Source organism: Sceloporus occidentalis, unplaced genomic scaffold (assembly GCF_023333645.1).
Source record: "Sceloporus occidentalis isolate IW3139 unplaced genomic scaffold, rSceOcc1.0.p SCAF_4, whole genome shotgun sequence".
Classification (NCBI taxonomy): domain Eukaryota; kingdom Metazoa; phylum Chordata; class Lepidosauria; order Squamata; family Phrynosomatidae; genus Sceloporus; species Sceloporus occidentalis.
In genome coordinates, this window is record NW_028316984.1 from 137,141,716 (window position 1) to 137,155,579 (window position 13,864).

At 38.5% G+C, this 13,864-nt stretch overlaps 1 protein-coding gene across 15 annotated transcripts in view; it reads left to right on the forward strand.

The window, feature by feature from the left end:
* GPHN (gephyrin) overlaps window positions 1-13,864 on the forward strand; it is a 411,497-nt gene that overhangs the window by 285,075 nt on the left and 112,558 nt on the right. For all 15 annotated transcript variants that reach the window (XM_089521676.1, XM_089521678.1, XM_089521679.1 and 12 more), the window contains one exon: window positions 3,598-3,732. In XM_089521676.1, coding sequence (XP_089377802.1) covers window positions 3,598-3,732 — 135 coding nt within the window. The remainder of the gene's footprint in view (window positions 1-3,597; window positions 3,733-13,864) is intronic.

Consider the following 13,864-nt stretch of genomic DNA (forward strand, 5'->3'; position numbering starts at 1 on the left):
GAGTAGCACTGCTTTAAAAGAGACTTACATTCTTACACACCTTTTTGCAGAGTAGAATCTGAATATGAAAACAGTAGAAGTGCCATTACCATTCAGATTTTCTAGTTTTCATGCAATAGGATTTGGTTTCCCAATGAATTCCAAAGGTTTTTTTCTTAGGACATCATGTGGCTTGCCTCTACCAGATAATCTCCCAGCAGTCTGTCTCTATTTTATATGTATTTTCTGCCACCATATCCTTTCATTCTGTATACTCATGTTTTTTTGTTCTGCTCTGTTGTTGCCATTTCTTCTCTGTCTACTGAGCAAAAGCCTTATGACCTTGAAACTCAGTGGAGTATATACCCATTAGTGGGAAAGAGGGGGAAGGGTAGGGAGGAAAAAGAAAGGGGAATGCAAAGCTTCCTCATTACCGTGGGCACTGTACCAAATAAGCATGTAGACTATAAAGGGGACTACCATAAGAAAAATAGTGAACACACCAGTTCCTTTCATGATCTAATAGACCGTTTTGAAGGCTTTTATAGTGGATGATGTAATTTGCTTCTATTGAGCAAAAATCTTAGTGTGTTTTCTTCTCCATTCATTTGTATTAATCTGGTATATTATTTTCATGCCCCTAAGGCTTAAAGAGTGCTTTCGTTTCCATCTGCTTCCCTGTTCATATCGTTGTGTCCATTTCTTCCTGTTATCTCGTATTCTACTGACGTTGACTGCTCACTTTCTGAATTTTACTTCTGAAATTTCGTGAATTAGTTTTAAGGCTGAACCCCATTGTGAGCGAAAGGCAGAATATAAATTCTTGAAATAAAGAAATAAATTAATACTATAAAAGGAAAACTTCCAATTTAAAAAGATGATTAGATATATTTGTACAAGTTTTACTGAAAATAAAAACAAAATAACAATGGAAGGATCAAACATACTTATGCAGAAAAAAGCATGAAAGAGATTTCTGGTACTGAAGAAAATTATCATACTGGATGAATATGTTTTTCAGAACTACATAATACCATAGAATAGTTTGGCGAAAACAACCTTTGTTTAAAACAACCTTTGCTCTCTGCCTTCTGCAAGTATCCTAATATATTTGTGAATAAATAATTACTTAGGTCTGTTACAGACCGCCGCTTTGCGGCGGTCTGCCAGCGCTGCTATTTGCTCTGCAAGGGAGCCGCAGCAGCCAAACCGCACGGCTCCCGCGCGGAGCAAAAAAGAAGCTCCAAAATGGAGCTTCTTCTCACGTCACAGTTATGACGCAGCGAGGCGCCAATGGCGCCCTCGCGACATCATAAGCACCACGCAATGTACAGAGGCACAGTGTCCGCTACGTCAAGATGGCGGCGGCCATGTGGAACGGCCGCCACCATTTGTTACAGACAGAGTCCGTAACAGGAGTAGGGGCGTCTAGAAGAGACGCCCCTTTTTTAAACTGGGACATCCTGGGGACGTCCCAAATGGCAGTATGTAACCTGCCTTAGTTTATATTTTTCACTTAATGTGTGTTACAGTAGTTTGATTTATGTTACTAATGCTTTATTATTTTACATCAAGTCTGGACGGTTTAATGTGAAAATTTTAAAAACTGTGCAGGGCTTCCATTATGTAGTGCTGTACAGTTGTTGTTGTTGTTGTTGTTATTGTGTGCCTTCAAGACAATTCTTGCTTACAGCGACCTTTAGGCAAACCTATCACAGGGTTTTCTTGGCAAGTTTCTTTAGAGGAGGTTTGTTATTGCCATCCTCTGAGACAGAAAGGTCACCCAGTGGGTTTACATGGCCGAATCAAGATTCAAACCCATAGTCATAGCCCAATGCTGAAACCACTACACCACATTGGCTAGGTATTATGGGCAAATAATTTACTACTGCTGCTGCCCCTACTACTACTACCATTGTGAAAGGTTAAGGCATAGTGCTGTATGAGTTGTCTTCTGTATATCTCATATTAATTTGGAAACAACTGTCTCTGTTCCTCAACGTTCCACAATTCTGAGGCAGCCCAACAGCTGGGGAAATAGCCCTGCTATCAAAGCTAGCTGTCCCACAATTTTGGCAAGTCCAGGATCCCCCTGAGGTGGGGGAATAGTTTTCTCCATGCAGTTCTGCGGTAGTTCTTCAGAACACCTTCTTTAGCAAAAAATAAGAACAAGTTTGCATAGAAAATTCTTCAAGGCCTTCCTCCAGGAAAACTGCAGTCAAGGTAGACAAATGGCCACCACTTCACCCAGAAGTTCCTTGAGGAAAGAAGATCACCCACAGGAGCAGGCTTTTTGTGCACCTCCCCCCCCCCAACACCAACACCAATAGCAGCTTTCCCAGGTGTAGCTCTTTGAAGCAGTGTTTAGCTAAAAATGTACTCCAACTCAGATTTGAAGTCAGGGGCCTCTAATCACTTTTCTGAGACAAATATGTTACTTTAAGCTCCAGTCTAGACCTCAGCCTGGTGAATTTTGCCACCATCCCTTACATTAATAAATGTTTATTAAACCTGGGACTATGAAATTTTTCTAGTGCTTTATATTTGCAGGAGATGACAAAACATTTCTCATAATGATCCCACTCCCCTTTTGAGGGGAATTATTTTACATACTGGCTGCTCTAAGTTTGATGTCGCCAACAATTTTAGTTAATTTTATAGTTGTGATTTAAATTCTCACTCTCAACTGTATAATCTAAATCAGATTGTGCAGTAAGGTGTTTATCACTGTTTTGATCCTGTGATATTAAAATGAAAATCATTTTATAATCTTATGTAGTTTTCCAATTGGTTCATTTATAAATAATTCTATCAAATCTTTTTTACCTTGAAAGAGGTCTCAAAGATAGCTCACAGAAAGCAAAAGTAAATTCTCTCTCTCTCTCTCTCTCTCTCTCTCTCTCTCACACACACACACACACACACACACAAACACACAATATATTATGAGCTGCCTTGGGTGCTACATTGGGAGAAAGATGGGATATGAATTAAATCCATAATATTTTTTTCCCCAGTCAGTAATGATTGATTAAGGTTCTGGGAAGATGCTGATTCAAATATCCTTTTTTAAGGCCTTGGATGTTACTGCAGCTGCTTGGTTGTGCTGCTACTCTTCTATAGTGGTCAGAAGGGAGAATAGTCCCAAGCAGAACCACAGATGGAGGGAGACCATATAACTGAATAGCTTCTGGTTTTTCTCACTGCCAAGAGATAACTGATGACAATTCTGAAAGGATGATGCTATAAAATATGATGGTATAAAATCTGTTTCTTTGGCCATAGGTGATGCTTTGCTGCTATTGGTTCCCTAAGTTTCAGATTTAACTTATACAGGTTAAAATGTCATAGAACCAGTCTAAAGGATCCCTTTTTCTGATTTTTTTTCTTCCTTGAGATCGTCTTTTGAACCTTTGCTCACTTTTTTGTTTTTGTCAAGGTTAGGCAGTTGACAACCAGCAATAGGTCCTTTGCTGTCATGTTGCCTAAGGATAGATGGGAGAATGTGGGGAAATTTATATTTTAATCTATTTTTAAATCTCTGTATATAGATACTGAACTACTTTGCAAATCATTATTATTTATAGACAAAATAATTCACTGTGTTTTCATATTTAGATTCCAGATTCCATCATATCTCGTGGTGTTCAGGTGCTTCCACGAGACACAGCTTCACTTAGCACTACCCCTTCAGAATCTCCTCGTGCCCAGGCCACCTCTCGCCTCTCCACTGCTTCCTGCCCAACACCAAAAGTAAGTCCAATACCTGGCTGACACTCAGAGGTGGAATGTCTAATGTATCTGACTGATAAATGCTTTCTGGTGCTGAAGGTTAAATCGCATGCAAGATTATACAGTTGAGAGTTAGAAATGAGTGAAAGATAGCATAGTTTACTTGTACATGTATTGCTACCTAAGCAATAGTGTGATACAAGAAAAAGCATGAAGAGTCTTGCACTAGGTTGATGTTAGAACTACTGCTGTTAAGCCTGCCAGTGTATATACTAAGGTTTTTTATATGTGAAAATGGTTGTCTGTACCTTATTATCATACTGATGATGAGTATCTGAATCCCTTACAGTGCTTCATTTACCCAAGAGAGTGAAGATAATCCTGCCCCCAAATAACAGAATTAGACTAATAGTATATTTTCCGTAAAAACATTGGAGACTCTGAACTGTAGCATTTTTCTGCTTCAGTTGCATATTAACATCTTTAAAACACTTTCAAGCCAAACACTTTTTCTTTAACTTGGATACTTGCTGCCTTCTCTTTGGAAATTCTAAATTTTGTAGAAAGTTTTAATGCCAACCTCTGAGATTGCTAGTCAGGATTTTAGATACTATTTGACACTAATGTTATTTATGCAGGTAATCCAGTATGTTTGGTATAAAAATCACCCTAACTGTATACTTGTAGTAAAGCTGAGCACATAAGAAGAATTCTTAAAATGTCATGATTTTCAGAACATGTATTCAGATGGTGTTTTTCTTATCACAAAGCTTTCTTTCTGGCATGTTCAACATTATTACCATGTTTAATGGAAAAAATGGTCCTCTCTTGCTTAATTGACCATGGTTTTGTAACAGTATTTTACTTCTTGAAATGATTGCAAGTATGTAGTTGTTAATTCTTCGGTCTGTTTCATTCACTTTGTGTCAGAAAGACATAATAACCTACAATCTAGCCACTGAGCTATCTTTGCTTAAGTGTTGTTCCACTTATTATGAATTACATGCCTTGACTATAACAGACCAGTAATATTGCTGAAATACATTTCATATAGATTTTTGTTGCCCCTTTAGTTAAATATTTAAATTTTGTTTCTTTCATTGGGGATTTTTTTTTGGGGGGGGGGGATGATACACTTAAATATACTGTCATTGAAAGAAAGCCTTGATGTTTATCAAAAGTGAATTAATAAGAGCAGTAAGAACTATAGGCTCAGTTCTTGAGGTCTGTGCCTTAATTTCTCTGTGTAGAAAAAAGTCGTAATAGAAAATGTTTATAGAAGCTAACTTTAAGCAGAATGTTACTGTTTCTGTTTTTTGTCAATTACTATTGTTTAAGGGAAATAAAAGAGAGAGACTGAAATTTTGTATTAACAGTGGTTATTGGTAAAGAGGAGTTCCATAAAGAAAATATGTGAACTAAAGCAAAAAAAAAAAAAGAGTTTGGCAACTTTGTAGACTAGTACATATATTCTGAAAAAAAGAAAAAACCATTCTAATGTATTTTCTTCTGGGAATTAAATTATGCAAAGTTAAAAGATTAAATGGTTGAATAAGATGGTTGAAATCCCTTGCAACCAAGAATCATAATTGTCTTGTATGAATATTATTTCTCACTATATGGCCAAGAGTAATTACTCTCAAGGATTTTTAAAACCTATGAATACTTTGGAATTGTGTAATCAAACAAATCTTTTCCTTATTGCATACATACTATTTAGTCCTCATACACAGCTATCTTATTCTAAATCATATCACTGGTCCATATAACTAAATACTATGTACTCTGGCTGATAACAGGCCACTGTGTTTCCCCACCTCTTTCATTGCTCAGTTGCCCCTGGATCCTAGGCACAGGCTTGGACCTTCCATGTGTAAAGCTTTTCATATTGCTGGACTGAGGTCCCTCAAATTTTGAGGGTTATATTTTTCTTGTCTTCCAGTTTCCCACTTAACTTCAAATGTATATGCCCTTAAATTCATGTGTACCAGTCACTTGTAAAAGTTCCCAAACTACTATATATACAGTCAGCTATCTTGTGACCTCATCACATCTTGAGCTAGCTTAATAACCTTTGTATATGTAAGTGTGCAGGTCGAAGAGTAGTGAGTGGCTGTTAAATGTACTGAAGTAAATTTTTCCTCACTGTGACTTGGAAGTAGGAGAGGATATACAGGGACTTTATTTAGTCTTCGGTGCAAGATTATCTATGATTCAAGATTTTACATGGGAAAAGTATGGAAAATTCAAATTTGTCGGACTAAATCAGCCGACCCCATTTCTGGTAGCGGTTTAAATATCCATAAAAGTATATCTGCATTTGTTGTTTTTACATTACTAGGATAGAGCTGTGAATACTTTCTACAATTTTTAAAATCATATTGGATTAGCATAGTGTCTTTTTTTGTACCCCTGCTTCACTAAAGTAACCAATAAAAGGCATATCATTGAAGGATTCCAAAATCCCAGTGGTGATTAATCATAGACTTTAAAAAAAACTTTCTAAACCTTCATTGCTTAAAGCTGGATTCTTCTGACAAGCCTGCAATGAGTTTTTAATTCTTTCAAAAGCCTTGGTGATTTATAGTTATTACTGTTAAATAAACTCTTGTATCCCTGGCTATCTGTATTGATGGGCTTGCTTACTCCTTGACAAGTGCTTTATTGTTATTAGGTATATCAGTGCTGTACTAATGCAGTGCTTAAGGTTTTTGGTAACAGCAACTAACTCAAAGGAATCATGTGCCTAAGAATTCTGTGAAGTACTACTGTGCTGCTAGAATATTCTTTCCTTCTATCTTATGCTGAATTTCATTGGAAGGTCTCACATTGTTTAAGTGCTGTTTCATTCAGTAAAATTTAAATAGTGTACTGACTGAATGTCTGAAGAAATATTATTACATCAGCAAGGTCTGAAGTTTTCTTTTGTACTTTCATGCAATGTTTTTCCCAGAGAAAAGATGTTTAGTAAAAGGTAATGCTTTCTATTTCAAGAGTGCTGGTGAATTCATGTCATGACTTCCATTCTCACATCTGTTCTGATCCTGTCTGAGAGCTCTGTCAAAATCAACTCCAAGAATATACAGCCCTTTACAGTATGAAGAAAATTGGGGAAAGAAAAATAACAACTGCTCTTCAACATATTCAGAAATCTGATATACCCCCAAATCATCCACATGGGTGGCTGAGATACCTTTGCTTTCCAATGTTTCAGTATACACAAACTTTGTTCCATGCACAAAATTATTAAAAATATTGTGTATATAACTACCTTCAGGCTATGTGTATATATAATATATACAAAACCGAAATGAATTTCATGTTTAGACTTGGGCCCCTTCCCCAAGCTATCTCATTATGTATATGCAAATATTCCAAAAAAGTTTTAAAAATCCCAAACACCTGTGGTCCCAAGCATAAGGGGGATGCAACCTATATATATGAAACTTTCTAATATATATATATATATATATATATATATATATATATATATATATATTATGGACCATTATAATAATGGTCATTTTTAGTAAAGTCACACGCTGAGTTAATATCAACATTTTAACAAAATCCTTATCCTTTCTAGCAAATTAGCATTCTATGTAAATGAATATAGCCAGCAGCAAAAGGCAATAACTTTAACAACTATGATAGCCGTTTTTCTAGGAAATGCAGTGTTTACGTTGTTATCTCTCTCCATTTTCACATTCTGCAGTTGATTTGGACAAACTATGTGGATCAAAACAAAACATCTTTCATATAAAAACTGGTAACTTTGATGTAAAAATTGGTGCTGATATCACTTTGACTTGTTAGGTTAAACTAGATGAAGCTTCATTTGAAAGCCATCTTTACCATCCATGTCCTTATAAATATAATAAAATGAAATCTGAGGTGAAACTGCATATTGCAGTGACAGCTGTACTAAAAGAATGTTTTCTAGGAAACAGTTTTAATAAATGTCTTAAAGGGTTAAAACTTTCCAATAAAGTTTCTGGTTTTCCATTCTGTTTACATCATTTTTAAGTCAATATAACTATACTTTAGTGAAATTAGAAAAAAACAGAAGAGAGAATAATGTTCATTACAACTAAGCCTCTTTCTTTACTGTTAAATATTTGCACTCTAGCTTACTTATCTAGCCAAAGGCTGTATCTAATTCTCATTTCAGCAAGCATGATGGGGAATTTAATTTGCAGAAGATTACATTTCTCATTTTGTTGCTATACTAACTTAGGTATAAAATGAGGAAGAGAGTTTGAGAATAAAAATCAGTAACTGGGTCAAAGATTTCAATAATTTAAAAAAGTAAATTCTTCCTTAGTCACAATTTCCTTGTATCTGTTAGTCACAATTTCTTTGTATCTTCTTGATATTAGACAGTGTGACTATTATGCAAAACAGGACAGAATAATAAAAAGCAATCTGCCAAAAGTTATATAGAAACTTTTTATGTTCTGGTTTCATAACCCGCTAACTAAATTAGCTTGTCCAAGCCATTTGTTCTTATTATATACGGCTGACCTCAACTTGTGGCAACCCTATAAATGAGAGACTGCCAAGATCATCAACTGCCCTGCTCAGAAAAATGAAAGCTATGGTGTTTGCTTAATTGAATCAATCCACCTGTAATGTGGTCTTCCTCTTTTCTGCCACCTTCTGCTTTACCCAGCGATATCATATTCGCCAGTGAATCCTGTCATCTTATGATATGTCCAAATAACAGTTTGGTCATCTTTGCTTCTAGTGAGAATTCAGGCTTGATTTGTTCTACAACCCATTCATTGTCTTTTTAGCAGTCCGTGCTGTCCATAGAACTCGTCTCCAACAGCACCATTAAAATCAGTTGATTTTCTTCCTGTCATCTTTCTTCACTATCCACTTTTCATACCCATACAAAGAAATCAGAAATATTATGGCCTGGATGATTCTCACTTTGATATTTAATGATATTTTTTTATCTTTATCATTATACCTTTCTCTTCGGCCACAAACACTCCCAGAATGGCCAACAATTTGACAGTTCCCTGGCCTGGCACAATGCAAAAGGAAAAGGAAATGGTGGGCGGGGAGGATTAAGTCCAACAGATACTGCAGGTTCTTCTCTCCCTCCATGTCATGGGCAGTAGAGGTTGTGATGAATGGCCTATCATCTGCTTCTGGACCTAGGCATGATGGAGCAGTACCTGCATCCTCTCCTTTTCCTCCACAGGCAGGAAGGGAGGGTCTTTCATGTGCTTCTGGACCTAGACATGATGGATCCGTAAACATCTGAAATAGTTTGTTATTGTTCACCTCTCCAAGTCTTAGTAGTCATCTGATTTCTTGACTACAGTTTCCATTTTGATTAATGACTGAGCCAAGGTATAGTAAATTTTTGACTGTTCTAATTACTTTGTTGCTCACTTTAAAGCTCTGTAAATTATCTGTGATCATTATTTTTTTCTTCTTAATAGTCACCTGTAACCTTTTCTTCCTTAACCTTCATCCATAGTTATTTTAAGCCTTTGCTATTTTCTGCAAGTAATGTTTCATCTGCATATCTTAAATTTTTTATTCCTTCCCCTAGTTTTCAAGTCTTCTTCTTCTAAGTCTAATCCTGCTTTCCATATGATCTGTTCTGCATATAAATTAAACAGAGTGATAAAATGTCTGGCCCTCTTGCCAATGGGAAACGATTCTGTTTTTCTGCTTTGTGTCCTACCAGGGGCCCCTTGTCCAGTATATATATAAGTTACACACTGGGACCGGGACCGGCCCTTTTACTTGGCCCGGCCGGCTCTGGAGCCGCTTCGCCGTCACCTTTGGGGGGGAAATGGCGGCACGAGCCCAGCCGCTGAGGATCCTCTCTCAGGCCTCTAGAGAGGCCCCCTCCAGCCAGCGCGAGTGCCTGCTGGCTGGGAGAGGACCCAGCAAGGACCCCAGAGACACGGAGGTGGCTATGCCATTCACTTGTCTCTGGGGCTTAATTCCGGCTCATAAGGCAGACTTAAAAAGTCACCTTATACGCCAGAAAATATGGTATATCATCTGTTCCTGATGATTTATTTCCACCAAGTACTCTTTTGATTCACTTTCTAAAATTGTTGATTAATATTCAGATCGTTCTTCCTTAAAGGAATCTGCCACCCTTTTGTCTCTTTATGTAGCTCATCAGTGTATTGCTTCCATCTTTTTTAAAAAAAAATTCTCTTGATGACATAATGTGTTCCCCTGTAGGTCATATAACATCACTGTTCTTGGTCTGAATTTTCCTCTAATTTATCAGATCCTGTGGAAGAGATCTCTTGTTTCACCTTTTCTGTTGTTGTTTTCTTGTTCTTTGTATTGATTATTATAATACAGAAATACCTCAGTTTAAAAAGTGAATGTGTTCCTGGGCATTATTTCTTTAACAGAAAATCTGATACCAATATCAGAAATAACATGGAAAGAATAAGGATAGGTAGACCTCAAAATAAAGGAGCGGTTCAACATGTTTCAGCAAACTTTTAATCCAAAACTAACAATAACGTGTGAAATGAAACAAGATAAGATCATTCTTAGATAAGTAAATACAAAGGGACCTCGGTATCAATGGACTTGCCATCTGTGGATCTGGGCATCCACGGGTGACAAGTCTGCGCTGGAGCCCCATCAGCGGGAGGGATCTGGAGCCAGGGCCAAGGCTTGGGTCTTGGATCCTCCTGCCCCAAGGTCCAACACTCCAAGCCCCGCACCAGCTCTAGCTTCCACCAGCCAACAGGGCTCCAGCTTCCACCCTGACGCCAAGCCCAGGGCAGAAGCCTTGGAGGGGAAGGAAGGACAGACTGACTGACTTTAGTCCCATTGTTTTTTGTGGGTTTTTCGGGCTATGTGGCCATGTTCTAGCAGAGTTTCTTCCTAATGTTTCGACAGCATCTGTGGCTGGCATCTTCAGAGAATGTGGAAAAGCAGGAGTGATTTGCATGTGCATCCTGACAGAGAAGTCATTGAAATCCACAAACACCTGGACAATTTCAACAAGAAAGAGGAATCCCTTAAAGTAAACAGGGTTTGGCTACCAGTCCTGAAAGATAGCAAGATAAAGACAAATGCAAATGAGAAATCTCCCAAGGTCAGGGGTTTCCCAGCAGACAATGAGCACTAATCAAGCAGACATTAGTCCTCTTGTGCAGACCCTCACACTCTGAGGACTGCCGTTAGCAACCAACAATACACATGCAAATCACTCCTGCCTTTCCAGATCACACAATATATATAGCCAAGTCCTTTCCAGGCAAACATTCTCTGAAGATGCCAGCCACAGATGCTGGCGAAACGTCAGGAAGAAACTCTGCTAGAACATGGCCACATAGCCCGAGAAACCCACAAAAAATTATGGATGCCGGCCATGAAAGCCTTCAACTTCACTTTAGTCCCATTGTCTCTAATGGTGGCATGGCCACATGGCTGCGCCACCACTGGGGTCAATGGGACATGAGCATTCGTGGATTTTGGTATCCGCAGTGGGGGTCCAGAACGGATCCTCCACAGATGCCTAATGCCGACTGTAAACTTAGCAAAACATAGGCCCATTATAGACAGGCATAAAGTACGTCCTGGGGACGTACTAGGGTTAGGCAAAGTGCGTGCCTTATGCACGCACCTAACCCTAGTACGTCCCCAGGACATACAAAATCGCGGCGCCCGTTCCACACGGGGGCCGCCATTACAATGTCACGAACGCGCCGCCTCCAAACGAAGCGGCGTGGACATGACGTTGTCGTGCAGCGTGAGGGCGCATAGAGCGCCCTTTCCGCGGCGCGAGAAGGAGCTCTGAAACGGAGCTCCTTCCGCGATTTGCGTTGCTGACACAGCCTTTAGACGGCTGTGCCAGCAACGCAAGGGAGAAAGGGGCTGAGCGGCCCCTTTCTCTTCCTCCCCGCCACTACCGGGTGTCCTTGGGGCTTGAAGCCCCAAGGACACCCCTTTCCAGGCCATGAGGAAGCGGCCTTTTGCCGCTTCCCCATGGCCTGGAAAGAGGCGGATCGGGGCCCCGGAGGCTGCCGCTTTGGAAGCTGAGGCCCCGATTCAGCAGGAAAAGCAGTGCCTACAGGCCGCCCCAAACGGGTGGTCTGTAAAGTGCTTGAGTTTCTTTATCAGTATCTTTTTAACTGAGGTACCTCTATAGTTCTCTTTATCCCTATAAGCAAGTTGCTGAACTGTTGTTTTCAGGATTTTGACCTTGTTCCTGTCACCTTTTACTTTTGCTTTACCTTTTACTGTCACCTTTTAGTTTTGTCATCTATTACTTTTGCTACTTATCTGCTTTAAGAGATTCATCTGTCATTCAATTAGGCTTTTCTTTCTTTTTAGCTACAGTGTCTTTTTGCATTCTTCCCTGATAATATCCATGGCTTCAGTCCAGTGTGGTTCTGGTTCGCTGTCAGTTAGGCTTATTAATACAGATCAGTTCTTTAAATGGTCTTTAAATTATACAGAAATGTTCTTCTGTTGTATTTTGGCACAATGATTAATTTGGGGCCCATACAGGCAGGCCAAAATAAAGCTGCTTCGGGTCACTTTGGAGGTATGCTGTTTAAATGATGCCTATGTCCTAAGAGGTCAGAAGCTGCACCAAAGCTACACTGCAGTCCTTAGGACTGGAGCGTGGCTTTGGTGTTGCTTCTGGCCTCTTAGGATGCATGCAGCATTTAAACAGCATGCCTCCAAAGTGACCCGAAGCAGCTTTATTTTGGCCAGTCTGTATGGGCCCTTGGTGTACATTTTTAAGCTTTACTCTAATTTTTGATATTAACACTTCATGATCCACTTCTGGTCTTGTTTTTGCAGACAGGATTGAGTTTCTTCATCTGCTTCCAATTATATAACCTATTTGATTTCTATATTGGCCTCTAGTGATGCTCACATATACATTCATGCCTTGGGTTTCCTTAAGAACATGTTTTTAATAAACAGACTATTGGCCTCACAAAATTCAATCAGTCACTTTCCTGCTTCATTTATTGATCCTAGGGGAAATTCTCCTATAATGTTTGGTTCTGCTTTGTTTCTTATTTTGCATTCCAGTCACCTGTGATTATCAACATGTCCTGTTTTGATGTTTTCCTCCTGGATACCTCCATAGAATCTTTCAGTTTCTTCCTCATTTGCTTCTGTGGTAGGATCATATATGACAATCACAGTTCTATTAATAGATTTTCCCAGGAGTCATATTGATAGTATTCAGACAGACTTCACATTGTACGCCCTGACAACTTCTGCTGTATCTTTCCTCATTATTAATGCCACCATTTGTCTGAAATTGTAATTTCTAGAGTAAAGCACTCTGTAATTATCCAATTGAATATGCTCCATTCGTGTCCATTTTAAATCACTCATACCAAGCATGGCTATATCTATGTTTTCCATTTCCTATTTTTATGCTTTCTAGCTTTTCCTGATGCATGCTTCTGAAATTCCATGTTTCTGATACAAATGTTGTGCAGCTTTAGACTTTTTTTTCACTTTTGTTCATGTCATCAACTGAATGTTCTTTCAGTTTGAGTGCAGTTGCATCATTAGACAGTGCTACTTGTACTTATCCTCTGCTGTGTTCTTCCCAGTAATTTCAAAGTATACTTACAGCCCTAGAGATACCTGTTTGTTAAATGTAATAAATAATGAATAATTATGATATATCCTAAACATATAGAAAATTCCATCTGAAAAAGAAAATAAATCAGTTGACAAAAAGGTGAACATTTGATTCACTATGTCTATTTTAAAATATATGTAGGCACACTTTTCACAACAATTGAACACTTTTTCATGAAAACACCACATCTATACCATGTGTAGTACATTTATATAACAATCATTTTCAGATATTGAAGCATGTGGATATTGCATATATGTATACATGTCATATGTCCCAGAGCAACTACAAAAATTTATTATGTCTATGTAAGGTATGGAATATTGCAGACTTTCTAAAATATTCAGTTAATACAAAGCGAGGAAAGGGAATGTTGTATCAGATGGGAATCTGCAACCCACAGCCTAATTTTAAGTAGAGAGGCACACAGAGACAAATAAAGGATGAGGATGAGATGAGGTAATAGAGAGAGAGAGTTATAGAGTGCTTGAAACCCTACTCGCTTTTGGCTCTGACTCTGCCTGTCAGCCTACC